General features: G+C 38.7%; 1 protein-coding gene across 1 annotated transcript; it reads right to left on the minus strand.

Annotated features, from left to right (window-relative positions):
* Positions 1 to 11,423: 11,423 nt before the first annotated feature.
* On the minus strand, positions 11,424 to 14,989 carry LOC105059754 (S-adenosylmethionine synthase). Its single transcript, XM_010943180.4, has 2 exons — positions 14,851 to 14,989; positions 11,424 to 12,942 (listed from the first exon to the last, which is right to left on the minus strand). Exon 2 carries the CDS (start codon positions 12,935 to 12,937, stop codon positions 11,753 to 11,755), a length of 1,185 nt encoding a protein of 394 aa, XP_010941482.1. The 5' UTR covers positions 12,938 to 12,942; positions 14,851 to 14,989; the 3' UTR covers positions 11,424 to 11,752.
* Between the last annotated feature and the right edge of the window lie 1,389 nt (positions 14,990 to 16,378).

Here is a 16,378-nt window from a genome sequence, read left to right on the forward strand (position 1 = left end):
GGATTTCAGATCGGATTGGAATCCAAAATCCGAACCCGTTAGGCCCATCTCCTTCCTTTACCTATTTCACCTGTCAGTGCTGCCTCTCCCTCAGCTAGGAACCGAGCATGCCCAAAGTCAGCCACTCGAATATGCGAACAATCATCTGGGAGTACATTACTTGGCTTCAAATCTTTGTGGATGACCATAGGTTTTTGTTCACGAAGATATTGCACTGCCTGAGCAACTTCCAACGCCTTCTTTAACCTTTCTTTCAAAGGGGGAAGAGGTATTTACCTTTCTCTTTGCCTCTCCTTATGTCCATGCAACCATTCTGTTAAAGTCTTTCCACTCAACAGCTCTGTGACCACCCATCCATTTGCTGGTGGAAGGAGACATGCACCTATTAATCGTTGATTTTATGTTGTCGATAGAGAGGAGCTCACGCTTTCTCCACCGATATTATCTACTTTCCCAAGTCTCCCACCACAACTCAGAAAAAAAGAAAGAAAGAAAAAAAAAATCTCCGCTGGCACCAGCCAAATGCGCTTCTCTTTCTCTCTCTCACAAAAGAAACACAATGCACTCAAACCCACATCTACCATCCAAATGGTCCACCTCATTGATCCGCGACATCTAATTCAACGGTTCCCATTTGCTCCACTGTCCAAAATAAAACAAAGGTGTCCCACCCCTAGCCCGTGCAAACCCAGTTCGTCTCCACCCAACAGTTGCCAGGCTCGAACTCAACACGTCACCCCGAGCCATCGAACACAACCAAAACTTAAATAAATCAAAAATAAAAACTCAAATTAAAATGAAAAAGAAATAAAAGGCCGGGGGTGGGGTGGAGAGAGGGGAGACAGGAGAGAGAGAGAGAGCAGGAGGGGGCGGAGAGACGAAGAGCAGGAAAACAAACGAAAATGCATCACGGACTCGTTGCGAGGGTTTTTTTCTCTGGAGGGCTCGCTGGATAGAGGAGGGAGGGGAGAAGAAACTTAGAGGGAAAAATTATAAATTTCTCCAACTCCTGGGGTGAGGCTCAAGGTTTCTTCGCTCGTCCCCTTCTTGCTGAATCTAGCGTTAGGTCTTTTCTTTCTCCTCTTCCACGTGACATCGTGGCAGTGCACAAGAGAGTTGTGAGGGCGTGATTCGAAGAGAAAAGTGGATGCAAGATCGAGCCTTTTTTTTAGCCACGTGTCATGCAACTGTTTAACCATGTGTCGAATGGAGATGCCTTAATGCGGTTGCTCCATTTTTATATATATATAATAGATGCATAACAACTTAAAAGTGATCACTTCACCCCACGTCCCCTTTTAACGTCGAGCTCACTCCAAGACATCTCCTCCCCTCCTCTTCGGCTTCCTCATGAGGGAAGCAATGGCTTCTTTAGGGTTTCATGCTGCGACCATCGGACTCTAGGATGAGGGAGGGCGGCGCTTTGAGTAGCTCTCCCTCCACCTCCTCCTCCATCATAGCAGCCGCCGTCAAGGCGGCACCACTCCTGAAGAAGTGACACTAGAAGGAGGGGGACTTCCTGGGGGTCTCGGAGGCCGCTATCTCCAAGCCTCCTGGGAGAGCATGTAATATCTGAACCAAAAAGAGGAAAAGATTAGTAAAAAAAGATAATAATAATACTCATCTTCATCTAATCGTCAGAAGGGGAGTATATGAGACCAAAATGGGGATCTTTAGCCTTCGAAAGCTCAGATCCAAGACCGGCACACCCATCTCCAACTTAGGTCGGCTAGGGTTTCAGAGGGTCAGCTAGGATTTCAGAGAGAAAGATAAAAGAGAACAGAAGGGACGACAGCATCTAGAGAATTTCAATCCTTATATATTGTCGGGTTTGGGTGATGGATCAGGCCAACAAATTCATTAACTCGTCCCGATAAGTCACAAAAATATCCACCTGTCGGTCCATTTGCGTTACATTTCAGAAGAATTTGTATTTCATTCCATGTTTGCATTTCATCTCGAAGAAATTTTATTTTCATTTGTTAATGTTACATTTCATTTCAGAAGAATTCAATTTTATTTTACTGTAACTGCATATAAATAAGCTATAACAGAGATTTGAAATCAGGTAATGGAATGATCAAATTATTCTCCTAATTCTTTCTCCTCCTATCTTTCCGATCTGAGAAACTTCTCTAAATTAGCCTTCTACCTATAAACTTCTCCCTCTTCCGTCAGTTCTTCTTTTCAAATCAATTCAAACAATATCAAAAATTTTTTTCTGATCTAGTCTGTAGATCAAAATTCCTCAACCACAGATTCAAGATCGGAGCCAATATGGAAAAAAGAAATCCAAAATCCTTACTAGGAGCTCCGGGATGTTACAAAATTGGTATCAGAGCTCAGATTTGAGCCTTGGACCTAGGGCAAGGAGACCTGTAAACAGCAAATTATGTCTATCTGATGCTGCAGATGGCTATCAGTGAGGCCGCAAAAGCTTAGGTTAAGGGAGATTGGCAGCAGAACCATCAATTCAACCAAGTAAGATACTAAACATTAGGTAATTTCCCAAACTGATTTGAATCTACTTCCAATAGAGTCAAAGGTGAACGATAAAGAATATATCAGGATCTTTAAGGGTGATTACTGTTCCAACAAGTTAGGAACAGCAATCTGATCTCATGAAATCATCATCGGCCACCCTAATATAAATTGTTGTAGCCAGGAGCTATAGAATTTTTACTTTTCTATTAAACAGTTTCAAAATAGTTTCAAAAATAGAGATTAATTCAAACATGGTTACCCACAAAAATTGGAGTGAAGTAAAAAATGGCAGAAGGAACCAGATTAAAAGAGATCAATGAAAACATATGAATATTAGAAGAAAGAATGCAAACATTCTCTACAGATTGCCACAATCATATTGAAAATTGGTTACAATAAGTATCTGAGGAATACAATACAAAATTAGGTATATTTGCAAGACAGTTAGATGAAATACAGATTGAGGAAAGACAGAGGTATGAAGTTTTACAAATAGAAGCTGCAAGGAGACATAAAATTATGATGCAGGAATAAAATCACATGCATGAGCAGTTGCTGAAGTTAATTTCATCACAGCCATCAATTTTTCAGCCCACTCCTTCATTCACTGCAAATAATAACCCATCAACCATAAGAAATAGAAGAACAAACCATTCAGAGCAACCTGGCTTTAGCTCATCAGCTATAGCAGCTGAGGATAGGGGTAAAGGAATACTTCCTACACCGTATCATCAATTAGATAGGATGGGTGAAGAATTCAGAGAATGGAGCAGTAAAAATAAGCAATATTTTAAAATATATCAGATCCCTGTGGTCCAGTGGGTGGAGATAGCCACAATGTATTTCATGGGAAAGGCACAGATGGAAGAAAGGATACCTAATTGACAAACCAAATCTGAGTTGGGAAGAACTAGTAGAAGCAGTGAACAGAAGGTTGGACAATGATAATATGAAATAGTTGATCAGAGAATTTAATAAACTGGTACAAATAAGCACTGTGGAGAAGTATCAAGAAAAGTTTGAAGATATGAGAGCTAGGATGATGCAATATAATCCAGCAATATTTGAAAAATATTATATAGAAAGTTATATCAGTAGGTTAAAGGAGGAATTAGTATCATATATTGATTTATCTCATCCTACAATCATAGAAGAAGTATATGAGCAAGCTAAATTACATGAACAAGCCTTGCTAATGATGTGGAAAAGAAGCAAGATGAGTTATAAGACATCCACAACAAAGTCAACAGATTATTTTCATCCTAAATTAGCAGTACAGAAGGAAAGTATAAAATCTCAAACCATCAAAAATTCGAAATTATCTCAGAAGGATAATAAGCAATAGTGGGAACAAAGAAGAGCTGCCGGCCTGTGTTTTAAATGTGGAGAGAAATACCATCCGGGATATCAATGTTTACAAAGAATGAATCAATCTGTTAATGCCATAATAGAAGTTGATGAAGTGTTTGATGAACACTTGTTGCAAGAAGAAAAGAAAGAAGAAATAGAGGAGGAGACTATGATAGAAGAAGAAAAAGAAAAGGAAGTAGAAATAGTTGTATATGCTTTAGTTGGACAAAACCAAAATGAAACCATCAAGATTCAAGGAGAAGCTAGTAATAAAACACTAGTTATTCTAATTGATACTGGAAGTACTCACAACTTTATTGATTATCAGGTGGTCAAAGAAGTAAAAGCTATACTCACTGCAGCAAATGGACACAAAAATTTTGAGTAAGCTTAAATGGGTTAACTTTAAATAGACTATGTAGGGAGAATCATATCAGACAGACTTAAGGGTGATTAAATTGGATGGATCCAGTATAATCTTGAGAATTGATTGGTTGAGAACTTATGGTAAAGTAACCTTTGATTATTTGGATAATGCTGTCACCTTCATTAAGGAAGAGAAACAAATGACATTGAAAGGCATTACAGAAGGATCTAAACTAAAGTTTAATAAGGCTAAACTTTAAATGATTACTGCTATACAGTGCTATAGATCCAGACTTAAAGGAGACTGTTGTACTGTAGGACAATTGATGAATTTTGATGGGAAAAGAACAGAAGCAGAGATACCTAATTCAATAAAGAAAGTGTTAGAACAGTATGCTGATGTGTTCCATAAACCTAAAGATTTACCTTTCAGTAGGCCACAAGATCACAGAATACCTTTGTTACTAGGAACTAATCCTGTTAATATTAGATTTTACATGTATATTTATGAATAGAAGAATGAGATTGAAAAGCAGATACAAGAAATGCTTAAGACTACTATTATTCAGCCTAGCACTAGTCTATATGCCTCGCTTGTGCTTTTAATTAAAAAAAAAATAACAGCTGAAGATTTTGTGTGGATTATAGACAGCTCAATAAAGCAACAATGAAGGATAAATATCCTATACCTCTAATAGATGATCTTTTGGATGAACTTGAAGGATCTCAATATTTTTCTAAGATAGACTTGAGATCGGGATACCATCAAATAAGAATGAACCCAGAAGATGTATATAAGACAGTATTTAGAACTCATATGGGTCATTATGAATTCTTGGTTATGCCCTTCGAATTAACTAATGCTCCTGCCACATTTCAAGCTATCATGAATGAGGTATTTTCTTCTTATCTTAGAAAGTTTGTGTTAGTTTTTTTTGATGATATTCTTGTATACAGTAAAACCTTAAAGAAGCATGTGGAACATCTCATTGAAGTCCTGAATATACTAAGAAAGAGTCAGCTGTATGCAAAAAGATCCAAATACTTTTTTGGGCAGCAACAAGTGAAATATTTGAGACATATAATTCCTAAAAAAGGTGTGGCAATTGATCCTGAGAAAGTGGCAGCCATGAAAAAGTGGCCTATTCCATCTACATTGAAGGAATTGAGAGGCTTCTTAGGACACATGATATTATAGAAGGTTTATAAAGGAATATGGAGCAATTAGTAAATCTTTAATAGAACTACTTAAAAAGGATAATTTTCATTGGGATGAAACAATTCAAGAAGCATTTGAGAGATTGAAAGAGGTAATGTCTATAGTATCAGTTCTAGCAATGCCAATTTATTTTTTACCTTTTACTTTAGAAGTAGATGCTAGTGGATATGGAATGAGAGCAGTACTCACACAACAAGGAAGAACTATAGCTTATCTCAGTAAAGGATTGAGTAAAAGGAACAGAGCACTCTCCACATATGAAAAAGAATTCTTAGCTATTTTGATAGCTATAGAAAAATGAAAGCACTACATTAGCCCCTGACTATTCATCATTAAAACAGATCATCAAAGTTTAAAGTACTTGTTAGAACAGAAAGTAACTACCACAGCTCAGCAAAAAGGAATGATGAAGCTTATGGGATTGGATTATGTGATACATTACAAGAAAAGAAAAGAAAAGAAAATCATGCCGCAGATGCATTATCAAGGTGGGGTTTTGAGGAAGAAAAAGTACAGGCTATTATAGCAGTGGTACCTACATAGAGTTTAAAAATTGCTAACAGTTATGAAGGAAATCAATAGATCCAACAGATCATAGCAGAAGTACTTATAAAACCAGAGTCACAAGCTGAATATACTTATAAATAAGGAGTGCTTAAGTTCAAAGGAACAATTTATATTGGAAAAACAGGGGAGTTGAGACAGAAACTCCTAGAACTGATGCATGCTTCAGCACTAGGGGGACATTCGGGAATGAATCATACTTATAAAAGGATCAAACAATTATTGTACTGGCCTGGAATGAAACAGCAAGTGAAGAAATTGGTGAAAGAATGTGAGGTTTGTATTAAAAATAAAATAGATGAAACTCCATATGCAGGACTATTACAATTTTTGCAAATTTTCGCTCAAACATGGCAAGAAATTAGTATGAATTTTATAGAATCATTATCCAAATATGAAGGCAAAGATACTATACTAGTGGTGGTGGACCGACTAACTAAATATGCTCATTTCATTCCCTTAACTCATCCATATTCAGCACAGAATGTAGCAAGATCATTCTTAGATACAGTATACAAGTTGCATGGAATGCCATAAGGTATCATATCAGATAGAGATAAGATCTTCACCAATCAAGTATGGCAAGATTTATTCAGATTAATGGGGGCTAAACTGCATCTAAGCACTGCTTATCATCCCCAAACAGATAGGCAAACCGAGAGGGTAAACAGATGCTTAGAAATATATTTACGATGTATATGCTTTCAAAGTCCCTACAGATGGCTTAAATGGCTATCTCTGGCTGAGTGGTGGTACAATACCAACTATCACTCCTCCTTAGGGATGACATCTTATCAAGCCTTATATGAACATCCACCCCCTATGTATCCGATAGTTAATATGGACATGAACCAGCAAAGTACAGTAGAAGATTGGAACAAAGAAAGGACTAAAATGTTACAGATCTCAAGAGATAAACTCAAGGAGGTACAGAATCGCGTGAAACAAAATGCAGATAAGAGAAGAGTAGATAAATAATACAAAGAAGAAGAAATGGTATACCTCAAACTTCAACCTTACCGGCAGGCTATAGTAGCCATGCGCCAAAATCTCAAGCTTACCTCTCAATATTTTGGACCTTTCAAAATATTAAAAAAAAATGGTCCTGTAGCTTATGAGCTCAAACTTCCAAAGGGATCTAAAATACACCTCGTCTTTCATGTATCCTTATTCAAGCGGGGGATTCAGAAATCCGAGCAAGCATCACCGACAGTATCCCTCACAGGAGAAGATGGATAACTATTAGCTCAACCAGAAAAAATTTTAGACAGAAAAATGGTCCGTAGGAGAAACAGAGCAGTTACCCAAGTGTTGATTAAATGGAGTAACCTCGACGAAGAAGAAACCACATGGGAGGAATATTGGGTTCTTAAGAACTAGTTTCCTCAGTTCGATTCTTGAGGACAAGGATCTTTTGAAGAAGAGGGGGATGTAATATCTGAACCAAAAGGAGGAAAAGATTAGTTAAAAAAAAAATAATACTCATCATCGGAAGGGGAGTATATGAGACCAAAATGGGGATCTTTAGCCTTCGAAAACTCAGATCCAAGACTGGCATACCCATCTCCAACTTAGGTCGGCTAGGGTTTCAGAGGGTCGGCTAAGGTTTCAGAAAGAAAGACAAAAAAAAAAACAGAAGGGACGACAGCATCCAGAGGGTTTCAACCCTTATATACTGTCGGATTTGGGTGATGGATCAGGCCAACAAACTCATTAATCCATCCTGATAAGTCACAAAAATATCCATTTGTCGGTCCATTTGCGTTATATTTCAGAAGAATTTGCATTTTATTCCATGTTTGCATTTCATCTCAGAAAAATTTCATTTTCATTTGTTAATGTTGCATTTTATCGTAGAAGAATTTCAATTTCATTTTACTGTAACTGTATATAAATAAGCTGTAACAGAGATTTGAAATCAGATAATGAAATGATCAGATTTCCTCCTAATTCCTTCTCTTCCCGCCTCTCTGATATAAGAAACTTCATTAGCCTTCTATTCGTAAACTTCTCTTCTCCCAGTTCTTCTCTTCAAATCAATTCAAACAATTTGTAGATCAAAATCTATCAATCACAAATTCAAGATTGGCGCCAATATGGAAAAAAAGAATTTAAAATCTTTATCAGGAGCTCCGGGATGTTACAGAGCACTGTCAAGTATTGGGAGAGGACCATCGGGGAGGGCCTTGTGAAGAAGATCCTGATCCCGAAGCAGCAGTACGCAGGAGGCATCTCGAGGTTTGCAATCTTCTTTTCCTTCGTCTTTTTTATTAATTTCTTTCCCTAGATTTCCAATATTTGATTTCGCTTCTTTTTCGATACATCTCCTGGTTAAAAATTTCCGAACTTTGGCTGAAAAAAAATAAGTACTTTAATTAGGTGGACAACTCATGTAAGATATCACCTTTTTATTGTTATGCGGAGATCTAGCTTTGCTTATTGGACCCGTTTTTTCTTGGTAATAATGACAAGTTCAAATACACAGGGAAACGAGAACAAAAGGAAGTAACAGAGAAAGAAAAAAAGTCACCGAACATCAGGAAATCCAGAATTATCCATCCTTAACAAAAGGTTAATTCAACTCCGAAGGCAGGTTAGAATCGTCAGCGAAATCCATGTTGTATCCTTTCCCAACCAACCAATCTGCCGCAGAATTTGCCTCACGCAAAAAATGTTGGCTGAGAAAATACCCCAAGGCTATGGGTTGACATTGTGGTCTTCTTCTCTCATCTTCAAGAATTCAGCAGCAAGCCATCCAGATTGACCAGCAATTAAGTTGAAGCCCAACGGTAGTTGATAAGCTCTGCCAAGTTAGTCGTGCAGACATACAGCACAACGACACGTGATGCAAGTCCTCTGCTTCCCCACAAATATCACAATTACCTTTAGGCTCATGAAGAAGACCCCGTTGCAGAAGCATTGACTTACATGGTGGAAGTCTATTCCAGTATAATTTCTGTTGCCGCAAAACTCTGGAGGACGTCCGCATGGAGATGACCTAGAGGAGGACTTCAATGCCTACAATCAAAAGTCTATCAGAATTTGTCCAGCTGCGGATCCTCCGATACTTAAATTATTTGGAGTTTTAAGAATGATCGAAAAAGAAGTAACTTGCATGAGGTCCCCTACCTTGCTCTTTATTTAGAGGAGAGTCCACTAATCATTATTACGGGCTTTTCGAACTCAGTTATAGTGCCCAATAATGGGTTTGCAATAGGGGCACATTGGGGCACACATTGTAGGCAGTTATTATGCTCGTGGTGTAACCGCTGTAGGCCGTAATTATGTCCTTAGTGGTGAAAATCTAAGCCCATGTTCAAACAGACGATGGAAACGGTTTTGAAGATTTAATTTGCCTAGATTGTCTCTGAATGTGCATGCTGTCAGTAATCATCCAAGTTTTAAATCCATGTTTATTGTCGGTAATCAACTGAGGTGGTTGCCCGATTATCATTCGAGATTGGGAAATTAATTGCCTCTACAATTTTTATACCCCACTCTTGAGTCTGAAGTGACTGGATCCAGTCACTTCGGGTGAAGAGAGTAATTGACTATTTGTGTTTGACTCGACTTGGTTTTGGATATGATCTTGAGGAAGAGGCCTTCAGGTTCTACTCTCCAAGTAATCTCTTGAGAATTTCAACTGTAATCACCAACATTATAGTCCAATTATTTTGCTAGAATCACAATTAAATCTAGCTAGTTTTTCTTAAGCACATTAATCAAAATTTTTCTTTAAGCCACTATTAAACTTATACACAATCCAATTTAAAGCTTGAATGAGTTTATCTCTCAAGTTTCAATTCCAATTGAAACTTGTAAACAGTAAAAATTTAAATATAATATAAGGCAAACTAAAAGCTCCTTAATGAGTAAATAAAAATGCCGATGAAGTTTAAGCTGAAGAGACGAGAAGCTTTGCAATTAATGTGTCCTTTTTCTCTTGAAAAATACTTGAATGCTCAATAAGCAGGAGGTTAGAATTTAACTTTTCTTCTTGAATGCTCATAAAATATTCAAACTGAATATTTTATTTTTCTCTTGGTGTTTAATACACCTCGCTCTTATTCTTTAATATTCTTTTGTATTTTCTTGCTTCATCAAAATCTTTGGCACCTAAATATTCTTGTTAAAATATCTAAAATGGGTTTCTAGCCATTGGAAGTTGAGAACTAGCCATGAAGGTGTCTTGTACAAAACTATAATTTTTAAAAAATTAGTCGTTAGAACGGTCAATCACAGTGAAGTTGACTTGAGCTATCTTCAAGTCCATTTGAAGTCTTCAAGGATCGACTCAAAGGCTGGTATTAGAAAATTTATTCTCTATCTTTTCTAAAAGAATCGACTCGAGCTTACTTGATGCTTGTGGCATCTGATATAAGTGTGTCGGAGTCGATTCGAAATCTTTAGGGATCGACTCTAAACTATCTTCACTTGTATTTTCATGATGTCATCTCCTTGAATCTCTCTTTTTTGGATTTTAAGATAAAAAATATAGATTCTTTAAAATATAGCTCTAGTTTCCTTAAAATTCTTTTCAAATATTTGAACAACTTGTTAATATTAAATATATACTTAAACATTTTATTTTATCGAAGTTAATTATAGAACTAATAAGTTTGAGTCTGATATGATTAATATTCGAATTGATTTGATTCCGAATTTTATCTATTTTTATCGAGCAAAACTCAAACTTAAAATATTAAAACTCGATTAATCTCAAACTAAATTTTGAATCTCAATATTTTAAGCCGAGTTAATCTCAATATTTATTAAAGCTCGATTGCATTTTTGTCCGGCATATGAGTCTAACGCGCAAGATATCTAGAGAGTGAACGGTGGCATCCATCAGTATAGTTATCGTCCAACCTTCATGGCAGGAATAGACCGTTGAGGTGTAATAAATATGAAATGACAGATAACAGGAAACTAGCGGGAGATGATGTTCCAAAGAAACATTACAAGCACAAGGTGGCAATCTAATAACAAACATGAGATGGATAATCACTAAAGAAATCAATGATGCAGCTTGACCAAGATCATAGTTAGGTCCTGTCATGATATTGCCCTTACCAGCCACTCATACAAAGTGACCTTGGTCTCCCATGATGCTCAGATGACATAGGGCTAATGTAGCATTTTAAGATTGAGATGACAACAATGTACATGATAAAAGTCAAATTGCGGGGAGATGAATTTGATGGTCGATAGATCTACAAACAGAGAAGCAAAGGTCAAATAAGGGTTGGTGGATGGAATGGACCTCGAACTAATTTAATTGGTCCCACCATTATTCTCTGTGGGACCTGGCACAAATTAACAGTGACATAAATCTAGGCAAAGACAACACTAGAGCAGCATTACCTCATAGATCAAGCTTTAGAAAATACCTGAATGTTTAAATGTAATTATTCAACTTGAAAACACAAAGGCAGATTAATTTCCCAGGGGAATATCAGAAGTTCTTTCCATTTATAGAACCGTAGTGCTGGCCCTAGAGAAAGCAAATGACCTCCAGGAGCTCATTTTTGCCTTCTTCCACGCATCCCAACGGTTTAGACCACACAAATCAACCTTCTCTTCAACACCACTTATGACGAAGACCAAATTATATTGAAAGAACAAAAGATGAAGAATAAAAGAGCAACACAACCCCAAAAAAAAAAAAGGGTAATAAACAGGTAGCACAGAGAGAGAAATAGAGAGCAGCAGCAGCAACAATTCTTAGTAGTTATTATGACTACCCAGATAAGATTAAGATTGCTGGGTCTAGGCAGCTGGTTTCTCCCACTTGAGGGGCTTGACCACCTCCCAAGTGAAGTCTGGGTCATCCCTGCCAAAATGTCCATAAGCTGCCGTCTTGAGGAATCTGCCACTGCCACCCCTCTTCAGGTCAAGGTTAAGGGTGATCATTCCAGGCCTGAAGTCAAAGTTCTCCTTGACAATCTTCAGGATCTCCTTCTCAGGGATCTTTCCAGTACCGTAGGTGTCAACAAAGATGGAGAGAGGCTCTGGCACACCAATGGCATAGGAGACCTGAACAAGGGCACGCCGGGCAAGCCCATTGGCCACAATGCTCTTAGCCGCCTGCCTCACAATGTAGGCACCACTGCGGTCGACCTTGGTCGGGTCCTTGCCTGAGAAGGCACCACCACCATGGGCTCCCCAGCCACCATAGGTGTCAATGATAATCTTGCGGCCAGTAAGCCCAGCATCACCATGAGGTCCACCAATCACAAATCGGCCAGATGGGTTTAGGTGGAAGATGGTCTTCTCATCGAGGAACTGCTCAGGAATGACAGGCTTGATGACATGCTCCTGGAGGTCGGCAGCTATCTCATCATTGGTAACAGTCTCATCATGCTGGGTGGAGATGAGAACAGTGTGGACACGGACAGGAACCATGGCACCATTGTCGTTGCGGTACTCGACGGTCACCTGGGTCTTCCCATCAGGCCTCAGCCAGGAGCAGGTTCCATTCTTCCGCACCTCGGTGAGGCGGGCACCAAGCTTGGTGGCCAGAACATGGCTGAGAGGCATGAACTCAGGGGTCTCGTCAGTTGCATAACCAAACATGTGTCCCTGGTCACCAGCACCAATCTCCTCAGGGCGCTTCGTGAAGTGGCCATGAACACCCTGGGCAATGTCAGGGGACTGCTGTTCAATGTTGACAAGCACCTTGCAGCCATCAGCATCAAGACCAACATCATCCGAGGTGAATCCAATTGCCCGGCAGGTGTCACGAACAATCTTTTCATAGTCAACATTGGCCTTGGTGGTAATCTCACCAAAGACCATGACCATGTTGGTCTTGGTGCAGGTCTCACAGGCAACCTTGCTGTCTGGGTCCTGGGCGAGGCAAGCATCAAGCACAGCATCAGAGATCTGGTCACAAAGCTTGTCAGGATGCCCCTCGTTGACAGACTCAGAGGTGAAAAGGAAGGTGTCCTCCATTTTACCTGAGCAAGCACAAGTAAATATTGAAATCAAATCAAGCTCAAATCTACTGCAAGTTAGTATCAGTAAGCTGTAACGATAACAAACTCCCATACATAAAAATAAATTGGCCAATGTAGACATCCAAAACCAGATTCATCTTCTTCTGGAAGCAGGTTAGCATTTTTGTGTCTGAAGAGTAAGTTACACTCAATCAAATACTGCTCATTTGATCCACAGTCATCACACACGCACAGATATTGTTAGAACGTAAACCAAACATAATGAAGTATTCGATATTTTATACATTGATTAGTATTAATCATAGACTTTTTACGAATGTCTCTTAGAGTTTCTAAGTGATGTCTCTTGGAGTTCTAGGTATTTATTTAATAGTTGTGCCATTTAGAGGCAAATTAAGGGTCATCATGAACTATATAAAGCCCTATTGTTGTCCCTTTGTCAGTGAATGATGTATCAAGAATCCCCAAAATCAGTCCCTCTGTATTCTTGTTTTGTTTAATGAAAGTTTGAGTGTTTGTTGCTTCTCCAAACTTGTTTTTTCTGCTTTCTACTGTGGTTCAACAGCAATGATCCTGGGCCTAAAGTGATAACTAGATAAACTTCTGAATGTGGTATTACTCTCCACATATACCTCTATCTATTTTCATAAATCAAATGAAGTTGTAAAATGTTTATGACAAGGTATATGAAAGACCAGAGAACTAAAATTGTCAGTAAGCTCATGCACTAATCACTATGTGAACAAGAAAAATGATAAAGTTTGAGAAAGATTTACCGAACATGAATGGCCTAAAGGGACAGGACAAAGTATAAAAGTTAACAATATAATTGAGAATCAGAATCAAAATAAAGCATAGGAAAAGCATGGGCATCTCAAATATTTTAATAGTACAGGCACATGAATTCAGAATTAGAAGATAATAGGTCTGAAGGAAAGAATCAAAGTACATGTACAAAAAGAGTGAGGATCGAATGCATACTTTATGATAACTTTATTCGAAAATCCAAGCAGATACAAAAGGCAAGAAACATTTAAATAGAATAGAGCAAATGAACTTATCAACAAATTGAAGGTTCTCCTTTTTCCAAAGGGGGAAAAAAAACAAATTATGTCCAAGGAAATTAACCAACTTTTAGAGAAACAGGTATATAAGATGATGGGACCTTGATATACCCATGCTGACATACAAGATACCTACTTTACATGATTTCAAGTTCAAACTTGACCAAAACCAAAGGAAACTTCCAAAAAGACTAGCCATGGCTCACGATATGTAGCCAAGGACCGCCATCGATCAATATAGATCTAAAGCCAGTGGAAGTAGCGTGAGACATTACAGTCAATCTACAACACCAGAAATCCTTAGAAAACTAGAATTATTAGTTTTTTTAACGGGAACAGATAACAAGCAGATTTCTCAGTTAATCCGTCAGTTCGAGCTGATCTAGAGCTCTTCCACTCGTATTAATCAACCCTGTCAAGCCGTTATGACGAAAAAAAGATAAGAACTACAGTTCAAAAACTCAGTTTTACAAACACACAAAAACCAGATCCACTGGTGTTCAACCAAAAACCAAATAGATTGCAATAATTCAAAGAAACTTAAACAGATCGAGTAACCAAGACCAAAAAAACAACCGAGAAAAACGATCACCAGCAAAGCTATAATTGACCTCATCAAATCTAACACAGCAAAAAGCCCCGGAAATCAACGAAACCATCCAGATCCACTCATTTCTTCCACAAAACCCCTCAAAAACAGCCAAAAGCCACACAAAAAACAGATCATCAAGAGAAAAAACAATTTCTTGAACAAAACCCTAAAAAGCGGTGGAAAAATCACATAAGAACACGAAAAAGACATATCTTAGCAAAAAGAAGAAGAGAACGGAGGGAGAAGCCTCACCTGGGTGTGACAAAAAACCCTCGCTACCCCCCCCTCTCTCTCTCTCGCTGGATCCTTGGGACACAAAGTATCGACTACGCCCCTTCACGGCCGCTTTCTAGCGGCCTTCAACCGCTACTTATAGACGCTGGTGAGGTGTTCGAACCCCAGAAGACGTGGCTTGGAGTTGGGTTCCGGGTCCGTCGGATCCTGCGGTGTTTTGGTTTCTTTGGGGTTGGGTGGGGGAGAGCGACTCGTCACCAGGGCTAGAGGGTTACCGGCTTAGCCGGTGATCCATTTACCAACCCCTGGACCCACTCGCCGTCTAGGTTCGTTGGCTTCACCGCTGTTACGCTGTAGATGATTCTCGAGGGACGGGCTCAGATCTGATGAGCCGTGCCGCACAGAACAGCCTACGAGGACATCGTAGTTTGGCACGATGCTTTTGTGAGCGTTGAATATCGTTGTGATTATTCCATAATTACGTGATATAGCATCAAATAAGTATGGTAATATGGCATAATAATATTCATCTAGCTCACAATCGATATAGCAACCTCGATGATCTATCGGTATGATCAGATAGAATTAACTCACGCCAATCAAACGGTCAAGCCAAGTAGCTAGAGTAGAAGCAGCCAACTTCCAGTGTCAAGTTCTGCAGACAATCACTCAACTCTAAACCAAGCCAACCAAGGTCCTCTCATCTTAGACAACAGCTAGAGATGTGATTACAACTGGTGCCTGCTCATCCAAGTGGTTACAACATGTTCCGCTATAGTTACTGCACAATCCTAAGCTGTTATAGTGTATCCCATATAGTTACAATCAGATCTCATGCTATTGTAGTAGAATCTTCGATGGTTATAGTACAATTCTAGATTGTTAGAATACAATATTCGAGAATTACATATTCTTGGACTATAAATAGGCATAGAGAGCCTTCATGAAAGATAACTCAAATCCTAACTAAACAATACTCTGTCTCTCTAATTTCTTTTTGGTTCTGGCGCTAAAACACTCCCCCTAACTTAAGCATTAGAGGGTTTGGTTTGAACAAAGCTCCAATGAGTTGTCTAACTTTTTTATTATCTTGCAAATTGATAAGGCAATCCACAATATTAGTGATTTGGAGATCACAACAATAAATTGCTATCATATGTGAGAAACAAACAAAGAGCCATGCCTCCAGAAAGAACAACCAATCCATGTGTCTCTCATCAAATCTCAAGGCTCCTCAAGAGAGGACACCCTAAGAGAATTTATGACTATTGACTCCACCAACGCAATCATCTTCTAGTGCCAGTGATCATGGAGCAGTTAAATTAGCTCTAGCAGCAAGTTCTTGCCCTAACTGATCTAGTTAAGAGCTTGGTCTTGGAGAGGAAGCCCTAGTTGGCAGAATAAGCTCAAGACATGTCAGATCAGCAACCGGGGTTTATTTGAATAAATGATCAATGTCACCAATATTGGTCCTTAGAAAATCGTAGGGAGAGCTTGATGCAGTAAAAGAAGAGGATAATAAGTATCGACAGATTATAGGCAAGAA

This window comes from Elaeis guineensis, chromosome 10, assembly GCF_000442705.2.
Source record: "Elaeis guineensis isolate ETL-2024a chromosome 10, EG11, whole genome shotgun sequence".
Lineage (NCBI taxonomy): Eukaryota > Viridiplantae > Streptophyta > Magnoliopsida > Arecales > Arecaceae > Elaeis > Elaeis guineensis.